Here is a 12,196-nt window from a genome sequence, read left to right on the forward strand (position 1 = left end):
CTGACGGGCTAGCCAGTTCTTAAGGGCTGTGCGGAAGGCCTGGACGGTGGTGAGGGTACGAATCTCCACGGGGAGCTCGTTCCAAAGGGTCGGAGCTACCACTGAAAAGGCCCTCCTCCTTGTAGTTGCCAGCCGGCACTGGCTGGCCGATGGAATTCGGAGGAGGCCCAATCTATGAGATCTAATTGGTCGCAGGGAGGTAATTGGCAGAAGGCGGTCTCTCAAGTACGCAGATCCACTACCATGCAGGGCTTTATGGGTGACCAGTAGGACCTTGAAGCGCATCCGGAGATCGACAGGTAGCCAGCGCAGCTCGCGGAGGATAGGTGTTATGTGGGTGAACCGAGGTGCACCCACAATCACTCGCGCGGCCGCGTTCTGGACTAGCTGAAGTCGCCGGATGCTCTTCAAGGGCAGCCCCATGTAGAGCACATTGCAGTATTCCAGCCTAGAGGTCACAAGGGCCCGAGTGACTGTTGTGAGAGCCTCCCGATTCAGGTAGGGTCGCAACTGGCGCACCAGGCGAACCTGGGCAAATGCCCCCCTGGTCACAGCCGTCAGGTGGTGGTCAAAAGATAGCTGTGGATCCAGGAGGACTCCCAAGTTGCGAACCCTCTCTGAGGGGTGTAAAATTTGACCCCCCAGCCTGAGTGATGGAATATTGGTCGAATCTTTGGGAGGGAAGCACAACAGCCACTCGGTCTTTTCTGGGTTGAGTACAAGCTTGTTAGCCCTCATCCAGTCCATAACGGCCTCAAGGCCTCGGTTCATCACGTCTGCCGCTTCATTGAGTTGGCACGGGGCGGACAGATACAACTGGGTATCGTCCGCATATTGATGGTATCTTATCCCGTGCCTGCGGATGATCTCTCCCAGCGGTTTCATGTAGATGTTGAATAGTAGGGGGGATAAAACCGAACCCTGAGGCACCCCATATGTTAGGGGCCTAGGGGTCGATCTCTGCCCCCCCACTAACACCGACTGCGACCTGTCCGAGAGGTAGAAGGAGAACCACCGCAACACGGTGCCTCCCACTCCCACCTCCCGCAGTCGTCGCAGAAGGATACCATGGTCGATGGTATCGAAAGCCGCTGAGAGGTCAAGGAGAACCAGGATGGAGGGATGTCCTCCATCTCTGGCTCTCCAAAGATCATCGGTCAATGCGACCAAAGCGGATGAAAAATAGATGTTGGCTTGGTGGAAAACAAGTAATGACAGGCAATTGGATATCCTGTGGAAGGCTGCAATCTGGCAGATGCAGGAAAAGGGAAGCTGGCTGGCTTCCCTTCTTTAGAGACTGCAGTCTAACCAAAGATGTCTGGATGTCAGAGATGGTAGAAAGCCTCAATCGGAAAGTCATTCTTTTTAATACTAGGTATGCTATTGGGAAAAAAGCCTAGTATCCATGATTTTGTGTTAACCTGTATGTGTTTTACAGACCTGCATGGCAGAAGAAGGCTGTGTCTATTGGGATACTCAATGTTGTAACAGATTAGGGTTGGGAAATAGAAAACCATGTGGCTGAGTCCATAGAAATTCCATCTCTCCGAGCAAGCATCCTACCAGATAATCTGTTAATTTTGATTGTTGGCTGGTGTATTTGGATGGCCAAGATAACGTAAGCATGCTGTTAATATATGGTCTGCCCTATAGTCTTTTTCCCCTGAGTTCACCAGGGAAGCAGCTGACTTGGTGCTGGACTAGATCCAACTTCTTGTTTTAGGGATTTAAATCACACTAAGTTTGCCCAACCAGGAATGGCTGAGGATTTCATGTCCACAGTTCTTTTCTATAAGGTTTTTTACTAAGAGCTCAGAGAGGCAGAGGTCTGGAGCACCATTGGAGGAAATTTTATGACAAGCTGAGGTTCTCTTACAGGCTGATTTGCAATCTTACTCTGTGGCATGAGGTTCAGCAAAGTCGCCTCCGCACAGGACAAGACAGGAAAGCTTATCTGTACTGACTGGTACCTTCTCCGTCAAGATGTGAATGGAAGACAGCTAAAACTGACAAAGACGCATTTCAGCAGTTTTACTGTTCTTCACAGATTCACCTCCATTTTGACCTCATGAGGACAAGTTGTAAGGATAAGCACTCATAGCTATGTAAGATTTTTTTTTAGCATGCACAATGTATGGAGAGCTGCGGTTTGCTCTTTCCCCTCCTAGTTGAAAATCAGCCAGTCAATGCCCCCTTAAGCACAGATTGTTCTTGGGAATCAGGATGTGGCACCTCAGCAGCTACTAGTCCAAGTTATAGGAATCATTAAAATTGTTCTTAAATATTTGTTCTGAGTACAGGTAGTTCTTGACTTATGGCCACAATTGGAATCAGAATATCTGTCGCTAAGCAAGGTGGTTGTTAAATGAGTCATTACCAATTTTACAATCTTTCTTCACTGCAGTTGTTAAGTGAATCCAACATACCCCATCGACTTTGGTTGTTGGAAATTGGCTGGAAAGGTTACAACTGGTGATCACATGACCGCAGGATGCTACAATTCCCCTAAATATATGCCAGTTGCCAATCGCATAAATTTTGATCATGTGACTGCAGGGCTGCTATGACAGTTGTAAGTGAAGGGATTGGTTGTAACTCAGTTTTTTTTTTCAATGCTATTGTTTTGTGCTGGACAGAAACAGGGATGGCAACAGTAACGATGTCTGTGATAGTGGTCTCAAGACATGCAAAAATAGCTTTTGTTAAAAGAAAAAAATAGGAAAACAAGTCTGAATCTGTCTGAGAATTCTGCCTGCAAAGGTTATGAAAATAGTTAGTTATGAATAGTTAAACACTTCAGGATATGTGTGCATGTGTGTGTGTGTGTGCTTAGGTGCATACATGAAGAAAACAGTACTGGGTGTAAACTAACTTGCTTAAAATTCTAGCAAGTGATATTACATATATGAGAGGGCCAGTTAAGATTAATCTAATCACAACCAACCCAATGCTTGTGGTTAGATTAATTATATGAAAAAATATAAAATTTAAACTTAAGTATCTTGTGGATTGCTTTATGATGTGCCCATTGGGTAGAATATTTGAGGTCAACTATAAATCAGATGATCCCCATCCTCTCATTCTCCTGATGTATTGGGACAGCAACTTCCCAAATTCCCAATTATCTTGACCAAAGGTAAAGATTTCTGGGGAAAGGCTGACTTAGCACATCTATAAGGCAGCAGACTGGGAAGACTGGCATAGAAAGATTGTGGAAACTAGGATGTAGGATAAAGATTGGTCTACTGAAGTCAGAAGAAAATGGAACAATGGCTTTGTTCAATTTTTTTTAACAATGTTTTTCAACTATATGCTACCCAACCACAGTTTAACCTAGTAGGTCATGTAAACCCAACCTTAAATTTACCTGGGACAGACTCAAAATACTGTTGTCTTCATTGGCCGCTTCATCTACAATGAGGCGATTAGGACGATGCTTTTGGCGCAGGATAGCTGTGGAGTAATCCTCTCCCTTGGGGCTGCAGAAGAGAATGTATATGATTTAGATGCAGAAAGGTGGGATGTTATGGTGGAGAAAAGATTCTGAGAAGGACTACAATATGCAGACTATGTTCACATATCATTGCAAACCACAAACTGGCCACATTTTAACTTAGTATATTGTTCAAACTGACTGACTGACTGAAGCTAGTGTAGTTAGTTTATGGTTCAGTGTTATATAAATCTATACACTATAAGTGTATAGCCCACTACCTGACAATGAGCTGTTTGGAATCAGGCCACTGAAGCAGCAAGCACACATCCCCACTAGTGCAAACAGTAGGCAAGTGCACATACACACACTCACAAGGAAGCATCCCCCTTCCCCCCATCCGCAAAGTTGGAAAGGTTGGAGAACTTTGATGTAACGTATTATTGAATATCATTATTTATTATCATCAATATCATCACCATATCAATATTCTACATACTAATAACATTCTTCCATTGTCTGCTTGTAACTTTCAATTAGGTGAAAGTGCATTATAGGCAATAATTTTTACTTAATGTACCTCAAATGGGTTGACTTATAGAATGTGTCCAGAATCTGGGACCCATTACTCCCATGGGCCTGAAATTTAAAGGATCTTCACAACAGTTGTGTTGACAAATTGTGGCTGCTACGGTGCCATTGCTGTCGGCTGCAGTCATGTGATTGTGATTTCCAATGCTCCCTGCCAGCTTCCCACAAGCAAAATCAATGGGGAAACCAGCAGGAAATCAGAAGTTGCTCCCACTGTTTTTTTTTTGCTTGCCCATGGTCATGCTGTTTATTTGTTTAGGTAAGGAAATATATCTGAAATGATGACCCAATAGGTCATGTGTTTTCTGATTATTCATTACATTTCTATCCCATCTTTCATTGCAGAATTCAAGCTGACATGTAGAGCACCTTCTTGTATTTTTTCCTTACAACATTACAGTGAGAAAGGCTAACTAAGGGTGTGTGACAGGCCCAGAATCAACCAGGGAGTTTTGATGAGGACAGAAAATAGATTTCAGTTTGAATCTCCAAAGCTACACTACATTAACTACTTTATCACTTCAATATTTTTTCAAGATAAGATTTACAGCAGTGTATTAAACAACAAATCTCAACAATATTTACTGTGATTATTTTTTCGCAACCAACTTTGTTAGAAACTTGGGTAAGGAACAATTACGAATAATTACTTTACCAAAGAAATAAATGTAGGTCAAAATTCAAATGATGCCTGTTTGTAAGAGAAGTCTCCCATCTCCAAACCTTACACTGAAATGTCCATGTTTTAAATATTGCAGCATTTATGCTAGAGATGACTTTGATAACTACAATGTACCTGAGTTAATGTATTGTGCTAACCCAGAATTTTTAACCGCAGTTAGTCTCATAACACAAATTCTTAAACAATAATTAAAATAAATAAATAGATAAATAAAATAAAATATATGATGATATAGCACAATATGTGAATCTAAATACTGAAAGTTGCTGCTGGAATGATGATTTGAAGGCTAGGAAAATTGTTTATCTCCCCAACAATGCTCCACTAAAGAAAAACACTGGATCCAGTACAAGTCACAAAAACTAAACACTTACTGCTGAATGGCTTGACAGCTTAAATACGGTTCCACCACAAATGCGCGCACAACAAAAGCGCGCCTGACTAAACCCCGGTGTCTAAAGCGCGGTGACAAAACCGCGTGACGAATGCGTGACTAATTAGCCCTAAAGCGCGCTGACAAAAGCGCGCCGACAGAAGCGCGCTGTAACGTAACCCTAAACCTAACCCTAACCCTAACCCTAAAACTAACCCTAAAACTAACTGTAAATTTTACCTTAAATGAAATTGCGCTTCTGTCGGCGCGCTGTTGTCTGCGTGCTTTTGAAATCACGGTTTTAGCACCGCGGTGTTGTCGGCACGCTTATGACATTTGCGCTTTTGACGGGTCACACTTAAATACTAGTTACCTAGCAGAAAGAATAGGCTACTTCAGATAAAGAGCTCAGCCTTACCAGTCAAAATGTTTTGTGCAGCTATCCTTTCAAAATATAAGCAATGTTTATTTGTTTGTTTGTTGTTAGGAAAGTAAGAGGAAATAAGGAAACATGGGGTAGGAACAAGAGGACGTTTCTGGACCCCTCTAATAATCCACAACTAAGGCTGACAACTGCACAAAACAAACCACCTTTTGAAACAACCCTAGATTTGCTTCTCATGGAAAATTTCCAAAAATAGCCACCACGATCTGCTGGAAGCAACAGCTTAATGGCAAATATTTATTTTAGCATTTATGGACACAAGTCCACTCTGCCATACGGAGACAAAGTGGGCTTTCATTCTTGAAAATGCAGGTGCAATAAAAGTGCCTCCAGGGGTTGACAAGACTTTGTGTATTTTATTCGCAAAAGCTGAGGGAAGAATAACCTCAATGCTTTATGAAGAAGAAGAAGGGGGCGGGTCATGTTTCTTTAAAGTCTCAACTCCCAAGACGCATTCCTGCACCTATAAATAACCGGGTCGTGTTGACCCTCCTCCGTGCTCCTGTTGTGTGATCATTCTCGGATATAAACGTCAGCTGCCCCCTGCTTGGGTTTCCCCAAACAACTAGGAGGAAGCGTGTCAGAAGGCCCCGCGCAACCTGCTTAGAAAAATCTCCTACTCATCCTGAGAATCAAGGGGTCCCACACAGCTTGTATTGCATTCGCTCAAGCCTATAGAAGCTGCCCTGTAGCCCAGCCAAGTTGAGCAAAGCTGCTAACCCTCAACTTGGGGAAAGTTTCCAGGATCCTGTCAAACTTTTCTGGGCTGAATCGAATAGTCACGCCAGGCCCAAATCGAGCTTTCCCTAATCTCTTCTCGTCTCTCCCCCCCCCCCCCCCATTCCCCTCCCCGTAACTGTTTCCAAAGCTAAAGCGACGCAGAGAGGAGATGGGTTTGGAAAGTGACCCCTACTACAACTCTCGGCGCCGGGTCCCCGAACGCCCCTTCCCCTCGCTGCCTTCCACGCGTTGAGAAGCAAAGGGAGGGCGAAAAAGCAGAAGGCGCAGACTCCGCCTGCGCCCGATGACTTACTCCCCGCCCGAGGCAGGCATGTCGGCTGCTCCGAGCCTTGTCACGTCTGGGCCGCTGATTCCTGTTTTCTTTCCCTCTCGGGCACCTAGAACACACGGCCGTGCCCTGCTCGGTCTCTCTCCCTGCTCACAGCGGCTGGAAAATAGATCTGCTCCCACCCGCCCCTCTCTCGGCCTATTGTCCCGCCCTCTTTCGCCACAGCCGTGCCAACCCTTTCCCAGGCAGGCTGACGATTGCTGGGTTGGCTGCGGTGGGGGGGGGGGGGGGGGGGAGGAGAGAAGATTCACTATCTCAACCCGATCGACTGCAGGCGCGATCCTCCAGCCAGCCCCTCCCCATTAGCCCCAGAATGCCCGTGACAAAGCCGATCTATTTATGAATGGATCTCCGCCTTCTACCCTACTCTGAAATGGAAAACGGAGGGCGGATTCCAAATTATTGCGGGCCGCGCAGTGACATTTCTTGCATAATAAGTGTCCTTGTCCTCTCCCCCCCGCCCCTTCTCCCGGGATCTCTCTGGCTGGCGGCTCGAAGAGCTTTCTCTGCCCCTTAATGGTTGTTTTTGTGGGTTAAAAACAAGATGTAAAGCGAGGCGAGGGGGTGCAAGCGGAGAAAAAGCACGGGGCTCCAAACCTCCCGCGTGCAATTCTGTGTATGCGGCAGAAGGGACCACATGGCAAATGTGACAGAACTGAAGAAGCAAGTTGTTTTGCCTCGGGTAGGTATTTGGCGGTAGAGAAAAAGCAGAATAAATGTCAGTAAGTCATGCCCCGTGGAGAAAACAAAGCCAACAACAACAGGACTGGCCGACGGGCATTCTCGATGTTCTGGGATGTGGCAAATACGGGTCCTGTGTGTGTAGGTAGACTGAATGTAAGGAATAGTAGGGTAAGGAACTTGAAATTGTAAGCTTGCAATTCTCTGTCCACCATTTAAAAACTTTGCAAGCCTTTGCACTTCCATGCATCTTGGTCCAGCGCATTGTAGATTTTTCTGGAGATGTTCAGTGCCTTAAGAAAAGTTTACATTACAAAGAATTGTTTGATGCGCTTGCCATATTATGGTAAAATGGCCCACATCTTGAATGGGTCAGGCTTCAAAACTATTTATTCCTTGCAAACCCAGACTTGCTTAATCATTTGGTTATCTTTTTTCTACATTTGGAAAATTCAAACAATCAATAGTTCATAAGACATGCTTTTATTCCCCCTTTTATAAATCATAGTTTTATACAATTGGTGGATATTATCATTTTCAAGCACTGATGCAAATAGTTTCAATGTACCAGTAATTTATACAAGGCATTACAGAGCTTTTCCTGGAGACCGCTGTCATTTTTTTTTGAATGAATTTCCATAGATTTTATTCTAATCTAATCCTGCTGGCTGAAAGCAGATTGTCTGTTTGTAACAAATTGCTAAGTATTTATTACCATTAGTGTCATTTACCAATGCAATCAATGGAAACTATAGCCTAATCTATAACCATATAAGTCAAGTACAGATATTGTCCTGGTATTCTATTTTTCTCTTAAATAGATTTTCTATGGCAAGAAAAAATGTTAAAACAACAGAGAAAAGTAGGAAAAACTGTAGTTGATTATAATGTCTAGATTTACTGACTGAAAGCAAATGGCTGAGCAGACATTAAAAAATTAACCTAAAAGGCGAGCTTTAAATATTTTGGATTTAAATATGATTGCATACAAATATTTGACATGGTATATATGTACTTATTATAGACATTGAGTACTTGTAAAAAGCATGTAGCACAAATGCATAATTATAATTTACGTTGCAAAACTCAACATATTATATAAATTATATAATAGTATGTGATTAAACTGCACAATTGTTATATAAACTATGTTTTATATATTATATGCTCAGTCCTCTGTACATTTGCATACTATATCTGTCAATATCACATTCCTGGATCTTATATCCTTATATCTGAATGTAATCAAGAGATATATCTTTTATTCTTTTAAATAAAAAAATATAATGAATAGTGTTTTCTGAGAAACACACTATCTTTGTGGAACAGGACATGCAACCTTGAATTGAGCACAGCATTAGACTGAATTATTTATTATGCCACAGCTACTAGGGCTATTATAAAAGCTTGGACAGGCTGTTGAGGGGCAGATTATAGCTTTGAAAAATCGTGCTGCTAAGGTATTTTTTGTGTGATTGAAATACATCATTTTTTGTAAATTATTGGATTATGAAGGCCTTCATTACCATTTTAGTTTACAGAAAGCACATCGGTTAACTCTATTGGCATATAGTAGATGCCAATTGAGTTAAGTTTGCTCATGTGAGTGTTTATCAAAGTGTGGTCCAAGGACCCCTGTGAGTCCCCTAAAACCTTCTGAGAGGTCCACAAAATAAAAATTTCCCAGCCTATGTTGAAAAATAATACAGTATTAAAATCCCATCAAATAATTATGAGAAGCAGTAGTGGCAGTGAATTCATCATTTTAATTTTTAATATAGTAAATATTGATAAACATAGCTATATAAACAAAAGCTCTCCTGGGGTCCTCCATAATTTTTTTAAAATGGGAAATGGTTCTGAGAGATTTATGGTAGTTGCAGAGTCATGTGATCATCTTTTGTGACTTTCTGACAAAGTAAATGGGAAAGCCAGATTCACTTAACAACTTTGGCAAGCAAGGTAATAAAATGGAGCAAAATTCATTTAACAACTGTGATGAAAGAAATGTCCTTCTGGGTTCGGCTCCAAGTGGGGAAAAAGACACTGGAGACATGGAGGCTGCTTGGAAAGATGGTTTATTGTTGGACATGGCCACATGGCTTGAGCCTTGAACAGAAAAGGTGATCACATGCTTTCCTGTTGGTGGAGAAGAAGAGAAGGGCTGAGGAAGGGGCTTGCTAGGCTTTTTATAACCTGTTCAGTCCCACCTCTCTGTTTCCTGTTCCTGTGTAAGAAATGTATTCTGATTGGTTGTCAGACTCCCATAGGGCCACGCAGGGGCAACTCTCTGGACTGTGTTTTGAATACAGGTTTGGTTGAGTTCTCAGATGCCATGTGGTCAGTTGGGGCCAATATTATCATGCTTTTACTCCCATCCCCCTGCAGCTGTAGTGGAGAAGCCTTTATTATGTAAAGTGGACTAGCTTGGCCTTCTTAATGGCTCATTAACAAGGTGGGGATGGGCAGGAAGCTACAGGCAGCTATTCTGTCTTTTAAAACATGTTTCTTTCTTTTCACATCCAGAGAAATATTCTGCCTTTTCAATATTTCCTAGGATATTTCATTTTTCTGGGAGAGGGCTGGATGATAACTTCCCACAACTGTCTCGCTTAGCAACAAGTTTTGGGCACATGTGTAGTCATACATCGAGGACTACTTGTACTGGCCTTTGTTGCCCTTTTAAGATGGTTACAAACCAGATGTAGTCCTCAATTCGTTTAGTACTGTTCAAAGTTACAACAGTGCTGAGAAAAGTGACTTAAAGGCGATCCTCATACCACCATCGCAGTGTCTCCATGGCCACCATCAAAATCCAGTTTGGCAACCATGAGATAGTTGAGGATCCACAGGTCATATCACTGCCATTTGTGATTTCCCCAGCAAACTTCTGACAAGCAAAGTCAGCGGTGATTCACAATGATTTGCTTAATGACTGCAGCAAAAGAGGACAGTGTAAAATTGGTCACGAGTCACTTAACAATTGCCTTGGATAGTGACAAAAGTCCTGCATCTAATTGTGGCTGTACGTTGGAAGATCACTTATTGATGAAAATTCTCAATCATCCAGGTAGAGTTGTCTGAAGGTTTTGTCTGAAGTTGAATTATTGCAATTGGATTAATTTTTGTTGTTGTTAGTTTGCGAGATGTTTCTCTGCCCATCCAAGCAGCTTCCTCAGCCAGAGCAAGGCAGGCAGAGAATGTACCAACACCAACCTCTGGAATTTCCTCCCCAAAGTGTAGTGTAAAGTGTATCGTAATATGTTGATACCCTTCAAACAGCCTTGAGGATCACCTGTATTGGCTTTAATAATAATAACTTTTTATTTTCCTAAAAGGATGCTCATGATGTCCTTTAAAATGCATTGGTGATTTTTTTCATATTTAAGATTCATTGCAGTTTAAGGAAATGCTCCAACCGTCAATGAACGTACATGATTCACACCACTATTTTGTGATTGGTTATTTTTATCATCAAAAAATTGCGTGGGAAGAGAAAGCCTTTCCTCTTCAGCCAGCCAAAGGTTTATGTAAATTATATTGCCAGTCTTTGTTTTGATAACTAATTCCTTCTGTTTATTCTTTGTCACAGCCTAAAAAAGCCTGTGTGGAGAGAAGGAGAAAAATGCATTGGGCCCTTGGCACTTGGCATAACCAGATGGCATTCTATGAAAAAAGCAATAAAGAGGATGCAGGCAAGCCAACACTGACTATTCAAGCTGTTTGGCACTCTCAGATGCAAATTTAAAAAGCCCAGGATGAAAATCAGTCAGTCCAGGTGAACTGGGGAAATTACTGTATTTTTCAGCGTATAAGACACACCGGAGTATAACACGCATCAAGATTTTGAAGAGGCAAATTTAAAAAGAAGTTTTTGCTTTTTTTGCAGACCTCCTAAATACGGCCCGTTTTTTGCGAAAACGGACCTTTTTTGGGGGAAAAAAAGGGCATGAATAGCCTTTAGGAGGCTTGTAGAGTGCTCGGGGGGGGGGGCAAAAACGAGCAGAAAATAGGCCCGTTTTTTGTCAAGAGGCATGAATAGCCTTTAGGGGGCTTATAGAATGCTCCTGGGGGCTGGGGGGGGGCAAAATTGAGCAAAAAACAGACCGTTTTTCACTCATTTCTAAACAGTCTTGCTTCTGTTAGGTCTACTGCAATGTTATTGGTAGATAAATTGGGTAGACTATCTTATCTGAGTGTGTACATACTTCCATTTTCAGTGTATGCTTGGAAATGCTGCATACTGGAACAAGACGGATATTTTAGAAAAAAAGTTGATCTTCTGCTATAAAGTTGCGTTAAGCTTGCTGTCTGTGCAGCAATATCTGGATTTTGCTTTTTGTGTAGTATTATAAAAGATACATGTCTTTTACAACATCATATAAAGTTGCTAACCACTCCCACCCACTGCATGTATCTTTTAAAAAAACGCAAGCAAAATGCTATGGAGTACAGTAAGCAAAGCAATGTTTTGGAAAGCACAGCAGGAGGGTATTTTTCTGATTACCTTAGTGAACAGTGGGGGACAAGGTAATTGTCTGTTCAGTGGGGTCAGCACTCTTCAGTGCCATTAGCATTTTCACCCTCTGCTAGTTCTCAAGGACTCAAGAATACATTTGAGGAAGAGAGTTGACACATTCTGTACACATACACACACACACACACACACCATGGTACTTCTTTTGTGCTAAGCAAGAAATTAAAGTTGTGAGATAAAGAAATATAACTATAATTAGTTTACATCAACTCCATTTACTAAATGCTTCTATACCTTTCTATCCTTGCAAACTATATTTATTTCCACCTTGTCCATACATTGCCTTTTACACCGATGTCACATGCAACATTCCCCATTAACAGTAAATAGAATATGGGTCCAGTTTGGGCACATTTTAGCTAGTATGGCTCACAAGTACAAAAAA

The 12,196-nt window shown here is 42.2% G+C and overlaps 1 protein-coding gene and 1 long non-coding RNA gene across 2 annotated transcripts in view; one reads left to right on the forward strand and one right to left on the reverse strand.

Moving 5' to 3' along the window:
* The window catches only part of LOC116503064 (transitional endoplasmic reticulum ATPase-like), a 34,272-nt gene extending 27,578 nt beyond the window's left edge, over window positions 1-6,694 (reverse strand). The window contains exons 1-2 of the mRNA XM_032209211.1: window positions 6,558-6,694; window positions 3,368-3,479 (exon numbers count right to left, since the gene is read on the reverse strand). Coding sequence (XP_032065102.1) covers window positions 3,368-3,479; window positions 6,558-6,577 — 132 coding nt within the window. The 5' untranslated portion in view covers window positions 6,578-6,694. The remainder of the gene's footprint in view (window positions 1-3,367; window positions 3,480-6,557) is intronic.
* A 103-nt stretch (window positions 6,695-6,797) lies between these two features.
* On the forward strand, window positions 6,798-10,925 carry LOC116503066. The gene is made up of 2 exons (XR_004254648.1): window positions 6,798-7,275; window positions 10,867-10,925. It is a non-coding gene; the product is annotated as an uncharacterized LOC116503066 (long non-coding RNA).
* The last annotated feature ends 1,271 nt before the right edge of the window (window positions 10,926-12,196 follow it).

Source organism: Thamnophis elegans, chromosome 2 (genome assembly GCF_009769535.1).
Source record: "Thamnophis elegans isolate rThaEle1 chromosome 2, rThaEle1.pri, whole genome shotgun sequence".
In the NCBI taxonomy this organism is placed as follows: domain Eukaryota; kingdom Metazoa; phylum Chordata; class Lepidosauria; order Squamata; family Colubridae; genus Thamnophis; species Thamnophis elegans.